The 16,122-nt window shown below is 49.5% G+C and overlaps 3 protein-coding genes across 3 annotated transcripts; 1 reads left to right on the top strand and 2 right to left on the bottom strand.

Moving 5' to 3' along the window:
* Positions 1–389: 389 nt before the first annotated feature.
* On the bottom strand, positions 390–2,209 carry ENH_00076940 (hypothetical protein, conserved; the record flags this gene model as incomplete). Its single annotated transcript, XM_013582623.1, has 5 exons — positions 390–415; positions 514–747; positions 1,119–1,340; positions 1,535–1,804; positions 1,972–2,209. 5 exons carry the CDS (start codon positions 2,207–2,209, stop codon positions 390–392), a joined length of 990 nt encoding a protein of 329 aa, XP_013438077.1.
* Positions 2,210–6,845: 4,636 nt separating this feature from the next.
* Positions 6,846–9,841, top strand: ENH_00076930 (Transcription initiation factor IIE alpha subunit, related; the record flags this gene model as incomplete). The annotated part of the gene is made up of 5 exons (XM_013582622.1): positions 6,846–7,225; positions 7,590–7,899; positions 8,052–8,310; positions 8,665–9,428; positions 9,800–9,841. The coding sequence occupies 5 exons, from the start codon at positions 6,846–6,848 to the stop codon at positions 9,839–9,841; spliced, it is 1,755 nt and encodes a 584-aa protein (XP_013438076.1).
* Positions 9,842–11,815: 1,974 nt separating this feature from the next.
* Positions 11,816–15,407, bottom strand: ENH_00076920 (hypothetical protein, conserved; the record flags this gene model as incomplete). Its single annotated transcript, XM_013582621.1, has 7 exons — positions 11,816–11,997; positions 12,687–12,813; positions 13,300–13,341; positions 13,875–14,009; positions 14,221–14,313; positions 14,516–14,678; positions 14,806–15,407. The coding sequence occupies 7 exons, from the start codon at positions 15,405–15,407 to the stop codon at positions 11,816–11,818; spliced, it is 1,344 nt and encodes a 447-aa protein (XP_013438075.1).
* Between the last annotated feature and the right edge of the window lie 715 nt (positions 15,408–16,122).

The following is a 16,122-nucleotide window of genomic DNA, read 5'->3' as shown; positions in this document are numbered from 1 at the left end:
CAGAGTGCTGGCGAACATGTACACAAGCCAGTGCATCCGCATCTGAGAGCTATTTACATACTAAATGAATGCATTCGTAAGTCGACTTAAAATGCACTTGTCAAAGAATCCGCATATCCACCTCAAACTGCATATATAGCGAAAAGTATTCTACCACTGACTAACCGTCGGCATCAGCTCGGCTGCATTGAGAAGGGAGCAAGCGAGACGCTTCATTTCTTGCTGCTCCTCCTGAAGTAGCAACCACACACAGAAAGCACGCTCATGCTAACGCTTGCGCAATGTCCCTAGCCACAGCGACGCATCAGGCCAAAACCTCGAGCTTGAAGATTTTAGGGCCAGAGTCCATCGACGCACTTGGCTGTATGCTGCAAGCCAAATCTTGTGCTCTACAGCACTGTATCTCCCAAGCAGCCTGAATCGAAAACACATCCACAGCCTGCTGGTTTCCCTGTGCCATGTGATGCTCCTACGCGTCCAGTAATGGTTCGTTTTCCTGCTGCTGCTGCATACCTTGCCAGTTCACCGGGTTCTTTCCAGTTGCATTCATTGGCTTTCCAGATACGACGAGCTGAAGGAGAGCTTTGAAGGGCCCCCTGAGAGAAGCCTTGAAGACTCCCTTGAGTACTCCCAAAAGGGCCCCTGTCTGCCTTTGTGGCGACAACCAAAATGGGACAAAGACCGCAGCGTAACCGCCAGCCCCAAGAGCAACTTCCTGCAAAAGCATCACTAGCGCGCCAAAATGCCCTATAAAACGCATGAAATCGTGTCAAGAAAGGGAAGACAAATTGGTGCAGAGGTAGCACCACAAGCACTGAAAGAATTCAAAGCGAAGCACACAAATAGGCAGTCCCACACAGACGAGAAGTGAAGAAAAAGAGGCGCCACCGAAGAGCAATGCAGACGGACACAGATGGCCACAGGAAAAGGCCTGATAGCTCAAAACTTTGGCAGATGAAAACAAGCACAAGCTTGATGGTAGAAAAACCACAGCGAGACATATTAATGCATGTTGGGCAAGGATGCAAACGTGTGCATATATGCTCGAATAAGTCAAACAAGGAGATGGAAGATTTGGGAGGGCAACAAATGAACACAACAGGACGCCGCAGCCATACCCAGGTCCTGCAGTTCAACGTCATCGCCAAGATTCCTTTCTTCCTCAAGCTGAAGCTTTTGCTGCTTCTGCCTTTGCTTCTTTCCCTCCTGCAGCAGCACCTGCCGCCGCTGGAAGAAGACCTCGGACGGACGCGTGCCAGCCCGCATGCAAATTTCGAGCAGCCAAGCGGGCAAAGACCTAAATGCTGCCTCGCTTCCACTTTCATAAGCAAGCCAAACTCCTAAAACGCACACTCGTACAATAAGAGCTCACGCCTTAGGCCCCAGTCCACAGACTCTCAGCCAGCTATGAAGGCACAACACGCAGAGCCACAACACCACCAATTCGACAACAGCCTAGCGACATCGAAAAGAAAAACACTGTGTCACAAATCTCAAAAAAAAATGGCCCGAAATCCTGAGCCCCAGGTCCCACCGTCAAAAGGCATGGCGTAAAGAAGCGCCCGAGTGGCTTTTGTGGCTGAGGATCCTCCGACCTCCCAGAACTCCACCAAGTAGTTCTCACCTGAGGTGTCTGTACACCTCAAAGGGACAATATTAACACCGCAAGTTGAGCGATAGCCCATAAGCGCGGACAGGGGCGAAGCCTGAAGCTCAGCTTTCCCCGCTGCGGCTGCAGCTGCTGCTGCTGCCGAGTCTTCCTCTAAACTGACAACATGGGTCAAACTTGGGCAGCCGAGGGGTCCTGGTACATAAAGACATAAAAGGGGGCAGCAAATGTGAGGCTTTCAGCAGAAGGTGGCAAGAATGCATCAGCGTCAGCATGCAAGGCACAGCCAAAAAGAGCAACGACAGAAAACGCACGGAGTTTCCGATAGTTTCGCGTATGATTGCTTCTGTCAATATCATTACCTGTTTGTACTTCTGTTGCAGCTGCGGCTTTTGCCCTATCCTCCTCTTGTTGAGCTATGCGTGCACTGCCCAACTCAGCCGCGTGCTTCTCCAACAGCTGCAGCAGCGCAGTTTTCCCTGCTGCTGCTTCTCCCACCACCAGGACCCTTAAGACCTCTTCAGGCTCTGATTGGCCCTGAAGAGGTCCCCCGAGAGGCCCCACGAGAGGTCCTTTGGGCCCCTCTGCCCCTGAGGCCATTGTGAGGGGCCCCCCGACGGGGTGGCAGATACAGCATGGGATGCTGCGCACAGGCTGCCCAAAGCGTCAAAGGTTAAACTTTACTTGCATGCATAAACAAATTTTGACATGCTAGATGACGGGGGAGGGAAAACCCTTGCCTCTGCAGCGGTTCAGTTCCAGTCAAAACCCTTAGAGGCTTGTCCAACTTGAAAGGGTCATTTGTGCGCGCCGCACGAATAAGGCGAAACTAAAAAGCTACAAAATACTTGAGCTTATAATGCCATTCACATTTCGGTGTTTTTGGTAAATTCACTTAAATTGACGCTGACATGTCGAGCATCGTACGAGACACGGCATTGGCGCTGCATGCCAGTCGGCCATGGGCCACGGGGCCCCTGCTGTCCATTTTTCGGGCTCTTGCGGTATGTGTTGTTTTGTTCAAGGGTAAATGAGCTAACATACATTCCACACTTTGTACCATAAAAAAAGGCTTAAGATGAGAACGGGTGCAGGCCTACGCCGTTTATCATACATCCGAACCCTTGAGTACAATTTAGATACAAAATAGATACAAAAAGTACCATCTACGCGCAAAGTTTCGGGGCAGAAACTGTTCCAATATGTGCTCAAGGTAGCTGGTAGGCTGCTGGAGCACCCAGCTCATAAGACGAGTGAGCTTTGCTGCTGATACTTGAGCCACAGTAAGAAGCGAACGCAGAAACCCTCACGGCATGCAAAACTGCTTCATAAAGCAGCAAAGTTGTCAAGCTCCGTACCATGCATTTTGCACTGTCTCATGAGTGTACGAACTACGAACAATTTACGTTGCTTCTGTCCATTATCTGCGCATTCCTTCATCCCACGACGCTACGTCGAACTCAACAATTAACAAGCACCTTTGCAAGGGGTGAAGCTCTTGCATGGATCCAGAGATAATGTACTTTAATGCTTCATACACTGCCTTCTGCTCATTGCCCCTCCGGGATGATGCAGAGTCAAGAACGAGCGGCCACAGGAGCTGAGCAGTGGACAAAGCGTTTTGAGTGGGCCAGTGACACACCCAAGAATATTGAATGGCCTTCGCCTTGTCCTGTGGCCCTTAATACAAAGAAAATAACAAATTCGTCCTGCTTTTGTAGAATCTGCCGTAATCCCAGCTGCAGACAAAATGAATCCCAAGCGCTCGGTCTCCTGATACAAGGCAGACTGAATTAGGTGATAATTACGGCTTTCGTCCAGCTAGCACCAGAGTAGGATCTTCAGACACGCCGTAGAGTAGCAAGAGAACCGGGTGAAGAAGGCAGCTTCGTTAACATAAGCTGCCTGGCGATTCCACGTGATGCTATGCTGCCGCATTGCTGAGTATCGAGAGGCACTTGCGTCTATAAAAAAAGGACCAAAGAGGATGAATGCAGGATGCTTGAGCAATTTTGCCTTCATCTTCGCTCGCGAATGTGCTTTGAGTATGTTAAAGATAAATGGGGAGCGTCGCCTTTGCAGCGCGTCCAGCGATTGGTGGGTTCTTGGAATTATACACAAGGCATGCACCAAATTTTGTCGACCTACCTACATAGGCGCGAGTTCCCACCTAATCTTTTCAGAGGGAGACGCCGAAAATCACTTAGAAATATTAAGATTTCTGATGCCATATTCAAAAGCTCCAGCCACAGTCTGCGGCACAAGCTCCCTCTTGTGCGGACCACCGTCGAGGAATGTACCTTAGCACTCTGCAAGACTCCAGCAGCTCTGATGTGGGCATGCTCGCCTAAGCTACTGACGTATCCCCAAGTTTGAATACTTAGTGACGTTCAATGCGCACAGGCTCAGGTTGACAACGCCCTTTCTGACAAATATGAAGAACCTGCCACAGTTGCACGCTTCAGGAGGCGGTCAGCGTTTTGAATCAGCCTGCTCTTGCAGTGATTCGCAAATTTCATTCGCATGCCATGTCCAAAACTCGTTTCTAGCTCACTTAATAAAAAGACGGAAGCCCCAGCAGCCCAAGTTGCAAACGACAAACCAGTTTTCATAGTAGCACAAATGATTACTAGAATAAAAGTGTCTCTGCCGCCGCACACAATGGATTCAGGCAGTCTTTTAGGTAGGCGTGATGAGGCTATCTGCCTTCAATACGCTTGTATCACAAGAGATAAGCCTGATGACGAAGCGTAGTTGCCCTCCATTTGCATGACACAATGAAAAAGACGGAGAACATTCAGCCCAGCGACAGCACCCGTCCGCGATTGCTTGTGGGATGTTAGGTTACCCAAGGAGCTATCCTGAGCCAGAATGCGTACACCTGTTACATGCTTCAACGCTCCTCATTTAAGGCATTGAGTCGCACTAAGATACATTTTTGAAGTTTTTGTACTGAGTAGGGCACTTAAGGTAGGCTAATCAAATTAAAAGGTAGACAGCGTTGTTCGCCGCAATTCTCATAAGCCGTGCTACAGGACTTCAGAGTTCTCACGCACTGCACTAATCTAACCAAAGGCATGACCGCAGCTTGGCCAGATTTCAACGAGCAATTATTTAGCGTCAAGTTGCTTCAATTGCTTCGAAACAAAGCTCAGGCACGATCGCCATTCTAGCTGCACAACACACCATACTGATTCCACAATATGACGTCCCGGTTGCTGGGTTGTTGCGCAGTAACAACCAAAATGAATTTATCCACCAAAATATTTTAATCACAATCTGCGACCCAATTTTTGCGTAAGATTCACTTCATGTTCCAAGACCTACAAGGTCGCCACTAAGGTTCAAAACGAAAAGGACGTGTTAAACCCACCGAAACAGCCGATGGATATCGCGTTTACGTATGACTGCAATGTGGCATTCTTCAATGAAGTCCTCAAGCACAGTCAAACAGATAACCGATCACAGTAAATGCAGCCAGAAGAGCAATGGCCAATTCCTACTTTCCCGCATGCTTCTGGCTTTTAGGTTTGGTACATTGCCGGCATCTCTATGCACAGGATGGTTGATTAAAACAGGTGTGTAAATGGATATGCGCGCTTCCGTAAGTTGTTCCCTCGTAGCCCTTGTGGCGCAATCGGATAGCGCGTTGGACTTCTAATCCAAAGGTTGCGGGTTCGAGTCCCGCCGGGGGTGCTTCACGTGTTTTCAATCGTTTTGCCCTTTCATTTCTTTCATGCGACTGAGCCTGTGCAAGCATTTTGCTACATCTATCTAGAGGTGCACTGCTCACTTGCAGGAGGTGAATCCTGTACTGAACACTGATGCAGTGTAGACACGGCTCATGTGAGTTGGCTGTATATCATTAAAAGTTCATATGGGCTGAGCGCCTGATATCTGTCGTATTGTGATTGGTCATTCCGACATTATTTCTGCGGCAAGAGCTCTGAAGATTTGCAACTACTTCTGCTTGGACGAAGCTAGCTTTTGGAGGAGACCTGCCAGTCTTCTGGGCAGCGGCTTACTCACCGCAGATGTCTAGCTACCGGAAACTCATATTTCCGTTCTCCTAAACGGATTTGCTGCTTTTAAAGGGTGGGAAATTCCTTTGGAATGCCCTCGTGCGCCTGAGGATAACGAAATCCTTGAGCTGGTGGGGAGGGAATTGACGAGTCTAAGAAAGCTGCCGGCACGGAAAACGGCAATAAATGCTGCTTGGATGTGATAAATCATGTTGTAAAGATGCTGTCTTTGGAAAATAAAGGTCAAGAATACACGACGATCCACTCAGGGCTGTCCTGCATTCGGCTTCCCAAAGTAACCTCAACGTGGCTGAGACCTTATGCCTGAGCTTCTAGCTAGTAACATTTCCCAACGGAATGCGCTAGGGCTGCGTCATTATGCCGCTGATATGTACAGCAGGGGAAAGTATTGGAGTGAACTACTTGGCATGGGCTCTCATTTTGGACACTCTTTTTGCGCTGCGAACCGGACCACCCACACAGATGTAGACCATGAACTCCGAATCCCATGCCCCCCGTGTTTTCTAAGTGCCTCAAGATCCGTTCTGAAAAAATTGCACAATGATCAAGTCAAGTGCATTCATTCAGTACAGTGCACGAACGCCACTGACGGAGTGCAGACCCGAAGTGGGGTGTGAAGCAGCCAAAGAGGAAGCATGTATATTAAAAATAGAAGTAGTATTCAAGCTCCCCAATACGTCAGACAGCTCGGGATGATCCGGATGTAGCCAATGCATCACAGTTGCAGCAAATGCATGAAGTGTTGTCTGCGACAGCTAAAGCGCTGGGCAGGTGTGCTCGGCAGTATGGTGAGATAAAACTGTTAAATTGAGCACAAACTGGTAAAGAGAAAATCTCGGGGGCAGAAGAATGCGAAAGACATTTCGATTGGTACTGCATGGGGTCATCTACCAGTAAAAGGCTGGGGCTGAATGAGAACGCATGCAGAGCGCCGAGGCTTTCATCCAGACGAAAACCGCTTCTACTATTCTTCAGAACCTTTGATTCTTGAGTCCCATATATTTTACCATTTTTTGCTCTGTTATGGCGACATTCTGCACTTAGTGAACCAGTACTGGTGTAATGCTGCTGCTGCAGCAGCACCTTCTCTCCCTACTACAGCAACAGTTGCATGTATTGCGTGTTGTCTGTAAGGATCTGGCGCTTTCCAAGTCCTCCCGGCATGCGCTTTCCTCCCGTTTATAGTGTAATCAATGTCCACGACGTCTCCTCCTTCTCGCATTTCGATGGGGGCCGTTTCTGTTGACCGAGGAAGCCCCGGCGCTGACCCAGATTCAGCGAGCGGCGCCGGGGTTTCAAAGCCGTACGACCGCGAACTCTTTATGGCTTTCTTAGCTGCAACCACTCGACTTTTCTGCGATGACGAACAAATTGTGGTCGTGGACTTCCTGGCCTCAGAAGAGAAGGCCTTCACGGAGAGGGAACTGATCGACAGACTCGGCTGGCCAGACAAACGCGTTCGAGAGGTTTGCGCTTCCTTGGAGAGGCTGATGCTGATCCAGAAGGAGCAACTTAGCGCTGCGAGTGCACAAGCATTGTCCAATGCAAGCGCGGATGGAGACACTGCGTCCAGGTGTGTCTTTCTCCACGAAAGCGTACATGGCGGAGTTTAGCGTACGGTGCGCCTCTTTGGCTTTTCTTAGCCACCTCCCTAGCCAATTTAGTCTATTGTGACGGCTATATAGAAACCTTTCATGTGGCGGCCGGCGATTTCGCCACAGTGCAATCGTTCTACAGTGACTGCCTTCATGCACATTTCATTTCTGACTGCATTCTCGTGTTAGTTTGAGTTTTGAACGAAATCACGTTTCAGCCATTAAGGCGTACTGAGGCTGCTGGTGGTGAACGCTCTTTGACAGCAGAGGCAGGCCATTAAGAAAGGGTACTGTCTTGGTTTGTGTTTGAAGTTAATGGGCAAATGTGCCTGTGTGACGCAGCAGTGTGGGGGGCACCACGGACTATGGGCGTGGCTCTATGCCTGGCGGCGCTGCTTTGCTAGGTTCGGGGGCGTCCTCTGCTGCTCCTTTTTACTACCGCGTGTCGCCGTATGCAGTCATAGTGGTGCAGTACCGCATAGAGCAGATTGACACCAAACTGAAGCAGCAAAGGCGAGAGGCAGAGACAAGGGACGTCTTTGTTTGTCCCATTTGTGGCCGTCAGTACGATGCACTTGAAGCTCAAAGGCTCAAGCTCGACCCAGAAGATGCTACATTTCTGTGTGACTGTGGCTCTAAACTCGAACACGAGGTGAGCAGCCACAGCGCGAGCAGCAGCAGCAGCAGCAGCAGCAGTGACACCACGGGAAGCAGTACTGAGTTGAACAGCAGGCAGCAGCAGGGACGGAGGCGGCGCTGGTTACCAGCAAGTCCTGTTTGTTATTCTTTTGTTTCATTTCCCAGGACTCGAAGACCGTGGTGGAGCATCTCGCGTCGCTGCAGCAGCGGCTGCAGGAGCAGCTGCAGCTGCTGCGGTCGCTCATCAGCCGCTGCTGGAGCATGCGTGTGCCTGTTTTCGCCCCTTTTACTCGAGCAGAGAAAAATGAGCTGAAGAAACAGCAGGACAAAAGCAGCAAAACTAATGCTGGCTCGTCTGTCGGATCCGCTGTTTCGTGCAGCAGCGATAATCCAGCCAGCGCAGTACCTACCTGGCGCCAAGCAGGTAAATTCTGTTTTCTTTGTTGCTGGTGCTGCAGCAGTTCCTTGTGTTCATGCTGCTGCTATTCTTTGTGCCGCCCACGTTGGGTCAGCTGCGGTTTTTGTAATGCAGTGAGCGCTAGTCGGACTTCAAATTGGAACACAGAGGTGCTTGTTACTTCACATGTTTCTGTCTATCCTCTCATTGCTGCTACGTCGTTTATTGCGGAGGTAGAAACCGAGTTGCGCATCTTTACTGCACCTGTATATATTTTGTTCCAGTGCTGCCTCTTTGTTGACACCCAGTATATGTTCTTGCGCCGCTTTCGTTGTTGCTTTTGATGCTATAGTGTTTTTCCTCTGCTGTGCGCTGAACTAGGGCCTGCAAGTGAGGCAAAGCTGCAGATGAGTGGCACTCGACAAGGCCAAGCGGAAGGGACGAAAAGCTCGGTCTCTACTCCTTCGTGGATGCGCAGTGGAAGCGGCGCTTCCTTTTCTTACGGTGCAGCCCCTGCGGCTGCTTCTTTGCCGGGTCATCCTCCTGGCGCAGCAGCTGTTGCTTCTGCTGCTGCGCAGGGAGCTGATCACTCGATGCAGCCGAAGGACAATACTGCCCCGCCCGTCAATCAGCCGCTATCTGCAGCGGGAGGCAAGCGTGGGCAGATAAAATTCAGTATGAAGACCAGCAACAAGCTTTCTACCTTGCGTGGGACGCCCGCGTACAAGCCAGGGGTACCAGCAGCAACAGCAGCGACCGCAGCAAGTGCAACAACGGCCAATGCTGCAGGGAAAATATACGGGGAAACCGGAGCAGCAGCAGCGCAAACAGCAGGGGCGCCAGCAGTAGTGCCTTCAGGTCAAAAGACACAACCGGCAGCGCTGGGTCTGGAGAACAAAGGACATGGAAGGGACGAGACAGTGCCAGACAGGGAGGAGGCCTCTACTCTGGGCGCAGCGGAGAGACCATTTGGGGGAGAAACTGCAGGAGCGCCAGAGCCTGGAGCGGGAGCAGCAGCAGAAGACATCACCGGTGCTGCTGCTGCTGAAGAAGCGCCTCGCGTCTATATTTCCCGCTTGGGCAGAGATTTCACGATAGAGGAGGCGGTGGAGTACCAGTTGGATATGTCCATAGAGGAACATGAGGTAGGACAGTGCACGGCATTCTCGCAGCTTTCAGCTTCCAGCTTCTTTGCTTTCATGGTTTCCATCTCCTCACTCATCTTTTTTAGCTACGTACTCTTCAGCTTGTGTCTTTCCTTTTTATTTGGTGTTGAGCCTCTCTTGATGTATGCCAATCGGCCTTCTGTATCGATTGCGTTTTGCCACTGATTGCGTCTGATGTGGCACCTAGCCGCAGCACTGGTTGATCTATTTCTCGCTGCCGTTGCTGCTGTGGGGTTTTCCGTGTCGTCGTCGCCTCTTGTGTGCCACTTTAAAAGTTTGTCCTTGTGACAATTCTGTTCTGCCCATGGGTTTAAATGCTGGCAATTTTGTCTTGTCCTGATTACTATCAGAAATTTATGGAGCTCCAGTCCACTTACCTCGACGATCTCTGATCTTCCCACATGGCAGCAGTGAAACTGATCTCAAGCGCCAGCAGCATCAACAGCTCCAGGAGGGGCAGCCACTTAAAAGAGCAGGTGAAGCAGCTGTAACAAGCACAGCTGCAATTGTATGGGCAATTGTATGGTCAGGTGCTGCAGCTGTTCCTGAAGTTGCTGCAGCAGTTGAAGAGGCGTGAGTCTTTGCCTTGAAGAGGTGTTGTGATATGTGATCTCATTGAGAACTGTGAAGCGGCCTTTACGTTCTTCCGGGCCGCAGAAGCAGCTGATTATACCTGGCTGTTCTTCGTTTTTTACTGCGCTTCCTTTGCTTGTCGAACGGCAAGAGCACAAGCGGTGACAGTGGCTGCAAGGGATGGTGGAGCAGCTGCTATTGCGGCAAGGCGCGAAAGAGGAAGACGGCTTTCACAGGCATAGGAACGAAGTGGGAGGTGACTCTCACATTCCCGAAGTGTCGCATCATCGGACCAGTTCTTCGACGCCTTGCAGTAGTCGCAACAGTTGTGACTGCAGTAGCAGCAGCAACTGCAGCAGCATCAATATTGCAGCAGCAGCAGCAGCGAGGTTGTGCGAGCGTTTTGGCTCATGCAGCCGCCAACCACCATGACATTCATTGCCTTTTCGAATCCGTTTTATTGGAATTTTTTTCTGAAGTGAAATAACACGGGCAAAGTCTGCTCTTTGCTTCTTTTCGTGAATTTTGGTACATTCGCATTCGCCGTCTTGACGGGTGTACTCAGTGCGCTTTCTCTTCACGTTTATAGATGATATAGACAGATTTATGCTTGATCTAAGTTCCCGTAAGAATGTTATATCGCGCCTTACATGGGCACTACACAAGTAAACGGTCCTATCAGCCGTGCCAGCGGAATGTGTATTCAGGCATAAGTAAGCATTCCATTCACAGCCGCGGTTTTTCACTTTGCATCAAGCACAACTTGCCACGGTGATACTTCGTTTCCAGATAGCGACGCGAAACGCTTGGGAGTTCGCATGAGTGCGAGCAGCATCAGGAACCATCTCACATGCTTCATGAACGGGGGGTCGTATTCCTATGAAGACGTTGCAGTATCGTTTGTACCTCTCCAAATATCAGGTGTACCTTATTATTTACAATGCTGGAGGTTGTATTCCTTAACCTAGGCAGAGCTGTACACAAGGCTATGTACACAAGGAGGAAGGCGGTACCAATTTTTCCGCGCTAAGTGGTTTCTCCATGGAGGGAGAGAAACTAACTAGCACCAGCAGGCGCTGCAAAAGGGCCCGCCAACTGACTTCATTTTGAACTCGAGGAAGCGATATTGGACGAGATTTAGAAAGATACCTTGTTCGGGGTGTCAGCGAGACGAGTTGCCAGTGAGGCCGCCCAGGCGAGAGCGCGCGCCTCTCGAAAGGGTTAGGCCACGGCTGAGACGACTTGATGTACATTTGATGCATTATGCATGGTACACATTAACCAGGCTATTGTGATTGCACACTACCTGCCATATACATACGCTTCGTGTTTTTCTGTGTTTCACGTGCATGCAATTAAACCGTACGCAAGATCTACGCGTCCATTGGCGCATGGACTGCGTGTTCCTAGCCATGCGTATTTATTATGCAAATTTGGGCATGTATGCATACATGCACGGATTATTCTCAGGTCCATCTGTTCGATCTGTTCATTACGCCGCGGCAGGCTGTCGGCGTTCTGCAAAAACTTTGCTGGCGACAGACAAACTGAGAACGACGAATAAATCAACAAAATCCAAGCTTCTTCGCATGCCTTGCGTAGTAGACACGGTGTATCTTCGCAAGTAGGACCGAGGTCGGGATCCCGTTTTTCAGGAAGCTAGCTAGCTAGCTAGCTATAGCCAGCCAACAAATCTAGCACACCAGCTGCCGACCCAACAAATGGCTTCAGCACACCAGCCAGCCTGCTAGCTGGCTAGCTAGCTTAAGTAGCAAACTAGGCTTGTGGTAGTTTCAGTAAACCTTGGCCTCTTGCACCTCATAAGCGATGCCCCCAACGGGTAAAAGCTCGGCATAGGCGTCGCGGGTAGGCAAGAAAGTCTGTTCTTCATCAAGGGAAGAATAGTCTGCGTGGCTAGTGACCGTTGAAGTTCCACATGGGATTTCAGGGAAATCAGATATCCAGCTTCTCGCAACTGCAAATAGGAGCATAACACGAAGCAAAGATATCGTTCAAAGACAAAACGCCGCATGAATCGCACGAATCAAGTTTGTATGCATATAGCCATGAAATTTTCACAGACGCAGGCACCGAAGCGAAAAATGTCGTTTGTTACTGTGTATATGGTGTATGTGGACGCATGTGCTTGTGCGCACGCACGCATGCATTGTCACATTCAAAGCGAATGAGAAGCTACATTTCCCTGTCTGAAGCATTTGAGAATAGTTGCAGCCTCATGCCTCTATGCGAATACGCGTCTCCAAAATATACACATTGCACAAACTGCAACTACGGAAACAGACTAATGCGTGTATGCAATGCCAGTGCAGAAGCAAATATGTTCGATGTGCGATGAACCTGCGCCAAGAACACATGAAGCAAGACAGAGGAAAGTTGGTCAGAGCCAACAAGTACGGCCTTTGCATTATACTTTATGAAACGAAGTCAAAGAACTGTAGTGTGACAACGAAAATGTATCTAAACAGGTATACAATCGCACAGTTAGAACAAATGCCGTCCGTGCCTAGTGCAGTCTGTACGAGAGTGCCAAAGGAATGCAACGGCCAGTCTTAAGCGTAGTTCCTAACTCCTAAGATTTCAAAAGTTTGACAATTGAGAGCAACCAACACTTATTAGTGATTCTCTGCGATGCACATTGCTAACCTCTTGGGCTGGTGATAACGGTGGCGAGACGCCTTTGCCTGATGGCCTCAAAACGGTCTGAGGATTCTCGGAGTTGAAATTTCCAGTCGAACAAACTGCAGCCTAGTTGAGCGGCATCTTCTAGATCCTGAAATGCGAAAACAGGCCAGTGGCAAACAACGTAAACAGGGAAGTAAATATCAGAAAATGCCAATGAGGCAAGCGGGACGGAGCCAAGAATTAGAATGCGTCTTCGAGGCAGATCCAGTGTAGAATGGAAGGACAAAATGCAGCCGGAAGAAATAAGACAAACAAAGGCAGGACGGTGGTAAGCGGAAGTGACGCGCCAAGCAGACATGTGCCTCGACGTCGTGCTTAGAACACATGCATAAGCGAAAACGTCTGCACCCAATGTATGGAACATAAAACGAGCCCAGAACGTAAAATGACACTGAAGCCGAAGGGAATAACAGAAAACATACAGGAAGTATAGACGGGGACTTCCACAGAAAAAAGAACAGATGAGCACACTAACCACGTAGCACAATGTTCTAGGCTGAAGCCAGCACAGCAGCAAGCCTTCAATAAAATACTGCCACAAGCAGAAGCCAACAAAAAAGATGAGGAAACTTACAAGCTCAAGTCCATCGGCCAGAGAAGAGGCCCAAGGATGCGCCTGAATTTCACAAAGCAACTTTTTCTGCATGTAAATGTATGTAAAGTTCCGCGCTCTAGCAATAAAAAACCTCTTGCGTTGGCTACCAGAGATAAACGGGGGACAAAGTAAAGGAATGTGCACAAAAAGGGCAAAGATGCAGAGAGCAAAGGCACAAGTGCACAGGGAAAGGAACATAGAGAGAAAAGGGACCAGCAAGGCAAAGACATACGACGAAAACAGAAGAACAGAAACAAGGACCCGGGCCGAATTTTCGGGGCCAAGATGAGATCAGTACGCATAAAGGCGCATAGATACCTAGGCAGAGGATTGAATTGTGGCATGTACACAGTCACGAAAGACGCAGAAGCAGATCGAAGCAGGTTGCACATAGACCTAATGGAAGTACACAATGACTACAAGAGGCCGAAACGTAGTGTGCCACTACGACGGTAAATGCACAAGCTAGGGGAGACCGAGGAAAAATGTGGCAGAGAAAGCACCGACGGCAGAAACGGAGAAAGTGACGGAAACACAACGGGGAACAAGCTCACCGCCGCAGCTGTAAGTACAATTCGACCATCCATGAAAGTCCAAGAAGCATCAGCCTCTCTCAATTTGAGGCAATTTAGAAACAAAACGGAACCTTTCCGCGACCCGTTAGAAAACGAGGAGACAGACACGGCACTCTGACAGGAAACACGCAGAGCCGAAGTAATAAGCCATGTGAATTAGCTACATAGAAAGTGCCGGAAAACAGCTGCCCGCAATGGATCTTCGACAGAACGTTCGTTGAAACAAAGATACTGATGAGGCTCTAAATCTGAAACCCAAACTGGGAACTTCAAAACCTAAAATATAAGCCCAAAACTCCAAGTCCCCGAAACACTGTGGGCTCACTCGAGAAGATAAAGTTTCCTCGCACAGTGTTTCGTTCTTGCCCTCCATAAGGGGAGACACGTCTGTTGCCGGTGACTCTCCTCCAGTTATCGTCTGCAAGCACCACGACATAAAACGTTGCCTGTGCCACTGCCTGTTGCCTTAACAACCCTTGAATGAATAAAAATGCGTGTTCCGGAGGTGAATCCAGAAGTTGTTTGACCTGCCCGTTATTGCGTGCATTTCACATCACGAATGATGCATGTTAAATGTGTTCACCGCTGCAGCTCAGTGCATAAAAAACAGAAAGACGTACGGAAGGGGTAGCTGATGCAACTACAGACATGACACGGCGCTCAGCTTCTGTTAGAAGAGCAACCTCGAGATCGCTGGGTCTCCTGCTACCGCAAGACAGCCTCCACTCCCCCTGTTGCCCCCCACAATCGGTAGAAAAAGAATTTCTGTGGGCCTGCAGTGGGCTACAAGATCAGCAAAGCACCAACAAGAAGGCACAAACCTCTATTCCCTAAGGAGGGAAAGAAAGCAGAGTAGGCTCGTTTTTTCTAAATTTTGTGCCCTCTATCATATTTCCAAGTAAGAACTTACTGATTGTCAAGCAGATCCGACACGGAAACGGAATCTGTCGCCACCACTACCAAACCTGCCTCAATAACGACACCATTCTCAAAAGAAAGAGAGACAAGGCCACCAGATTCGCCGTCGGCTTTCTCCTGTTTACCCACTACAGATACATGCTGGACCGAGCAGCTGCGCCAGAAGAAAGAGGAGCCACCGTGGCCAGTGGTCAGGTGCGCAGCGAGTATTTGCCTCAAGGTGCTGCAACTGATGTGCATCGGGCCGTCCATCTTCATGCTACAGGCAGCGGCCGGAAAAGAGTTTGATACTTCTGTATTGCTCATCACTGATCGGTACAGGTCCGAGTTTATGGCACGCAGTGCATCCATGCACCGTACAGATAAAGCGCATACAGTGTCTGATTCTATTTTTTCGCCTTGTTTCACTTCCTCCCCTTGCACGTCCAGCACACATACCGCACGCCCTGTGCGAGAGCGAATAGCCACTGCAGCTGCCAGACCCCCTATCGTTGCACCCAGCACAACAACTGGTACGGTTGCGGACCGAGCGTCTTGCATCTGAAGTGTCTCAGGAAAATCAGACGGAGGCCTGGAAGTCCTTAGGTTCGTCATTTTCTTCCGCCACGAGCGATGACGCTAGCGAGGAACTGTAGTCGTAGGCTTAAAAGGGAAACTTTTCCCCCGAGTCTGCAAAAGATGCTTGGATGGATGTACAGAAAATAATCAGGCTAAAAAAAAACCTGGGAAAATCCTCGACTGAGAATCGGAAGCCCAGCTGACAGCACTGCTGAATGCACGTTAAAAAAGTACAGGGATTTCCCGAAGGGTTTGGAATACACCTGGCTCTTGTAACAGCAAAAAGATCTTAACTTAACCTCAGTCTGGTTTCAGTAGATGTTATCAGTTTTCACTGCTGAGTCCTGGGAAACGAGTCAGGAACCTTTCTTTGCACCGCAGTTGGAAAAATATCACGGCTGCTTCGGCTGTCACCGGGAATGCCTCCCTGAGTCCAGAAAAAATGTTTACCTGATGACCTAAATCCCGGTAATTCCTTGAATTATTGGAAACCAGGGTCTGATGTGCAGGGACGCAGTAATCGAATTTCGTCGTACCACGCGATGCCAACAGATTCAGACACGCGGCGGCTCTGCAATGTATACCGCCCCCCAGGTGACACAAGATGGAATGGCTGGAATTTTATTGTTCAGCAGTAGAAGACTTTGAACCTTTCTGGTTGTAAGCGAGAGAAGGCACTTAAGGTTGCTAGGCGCAATGAAAAAATTGGGCGTTGTCCACCTAAAGCCGCTGCCTCCACCGCCTGGCCAAA

This window comes from Eimeria necatrix, genomic scaffold (assembly GCF_000499385.1).
Source record: "Eimeria necatrix Houghton genomic scaffold, Enh_scaff7, whole genome shotgun sequence".
NCBI classification, from domain to species: domain Eukaryota; phylum Apicomplexa; class Conoidasida; order Eucoccidiorida; family Eimeriidae; genus Eimeria; species Eimeria necatrix.
This window is presented reverse-complemented; position numbering and strand designations above follow the sequence as displayed.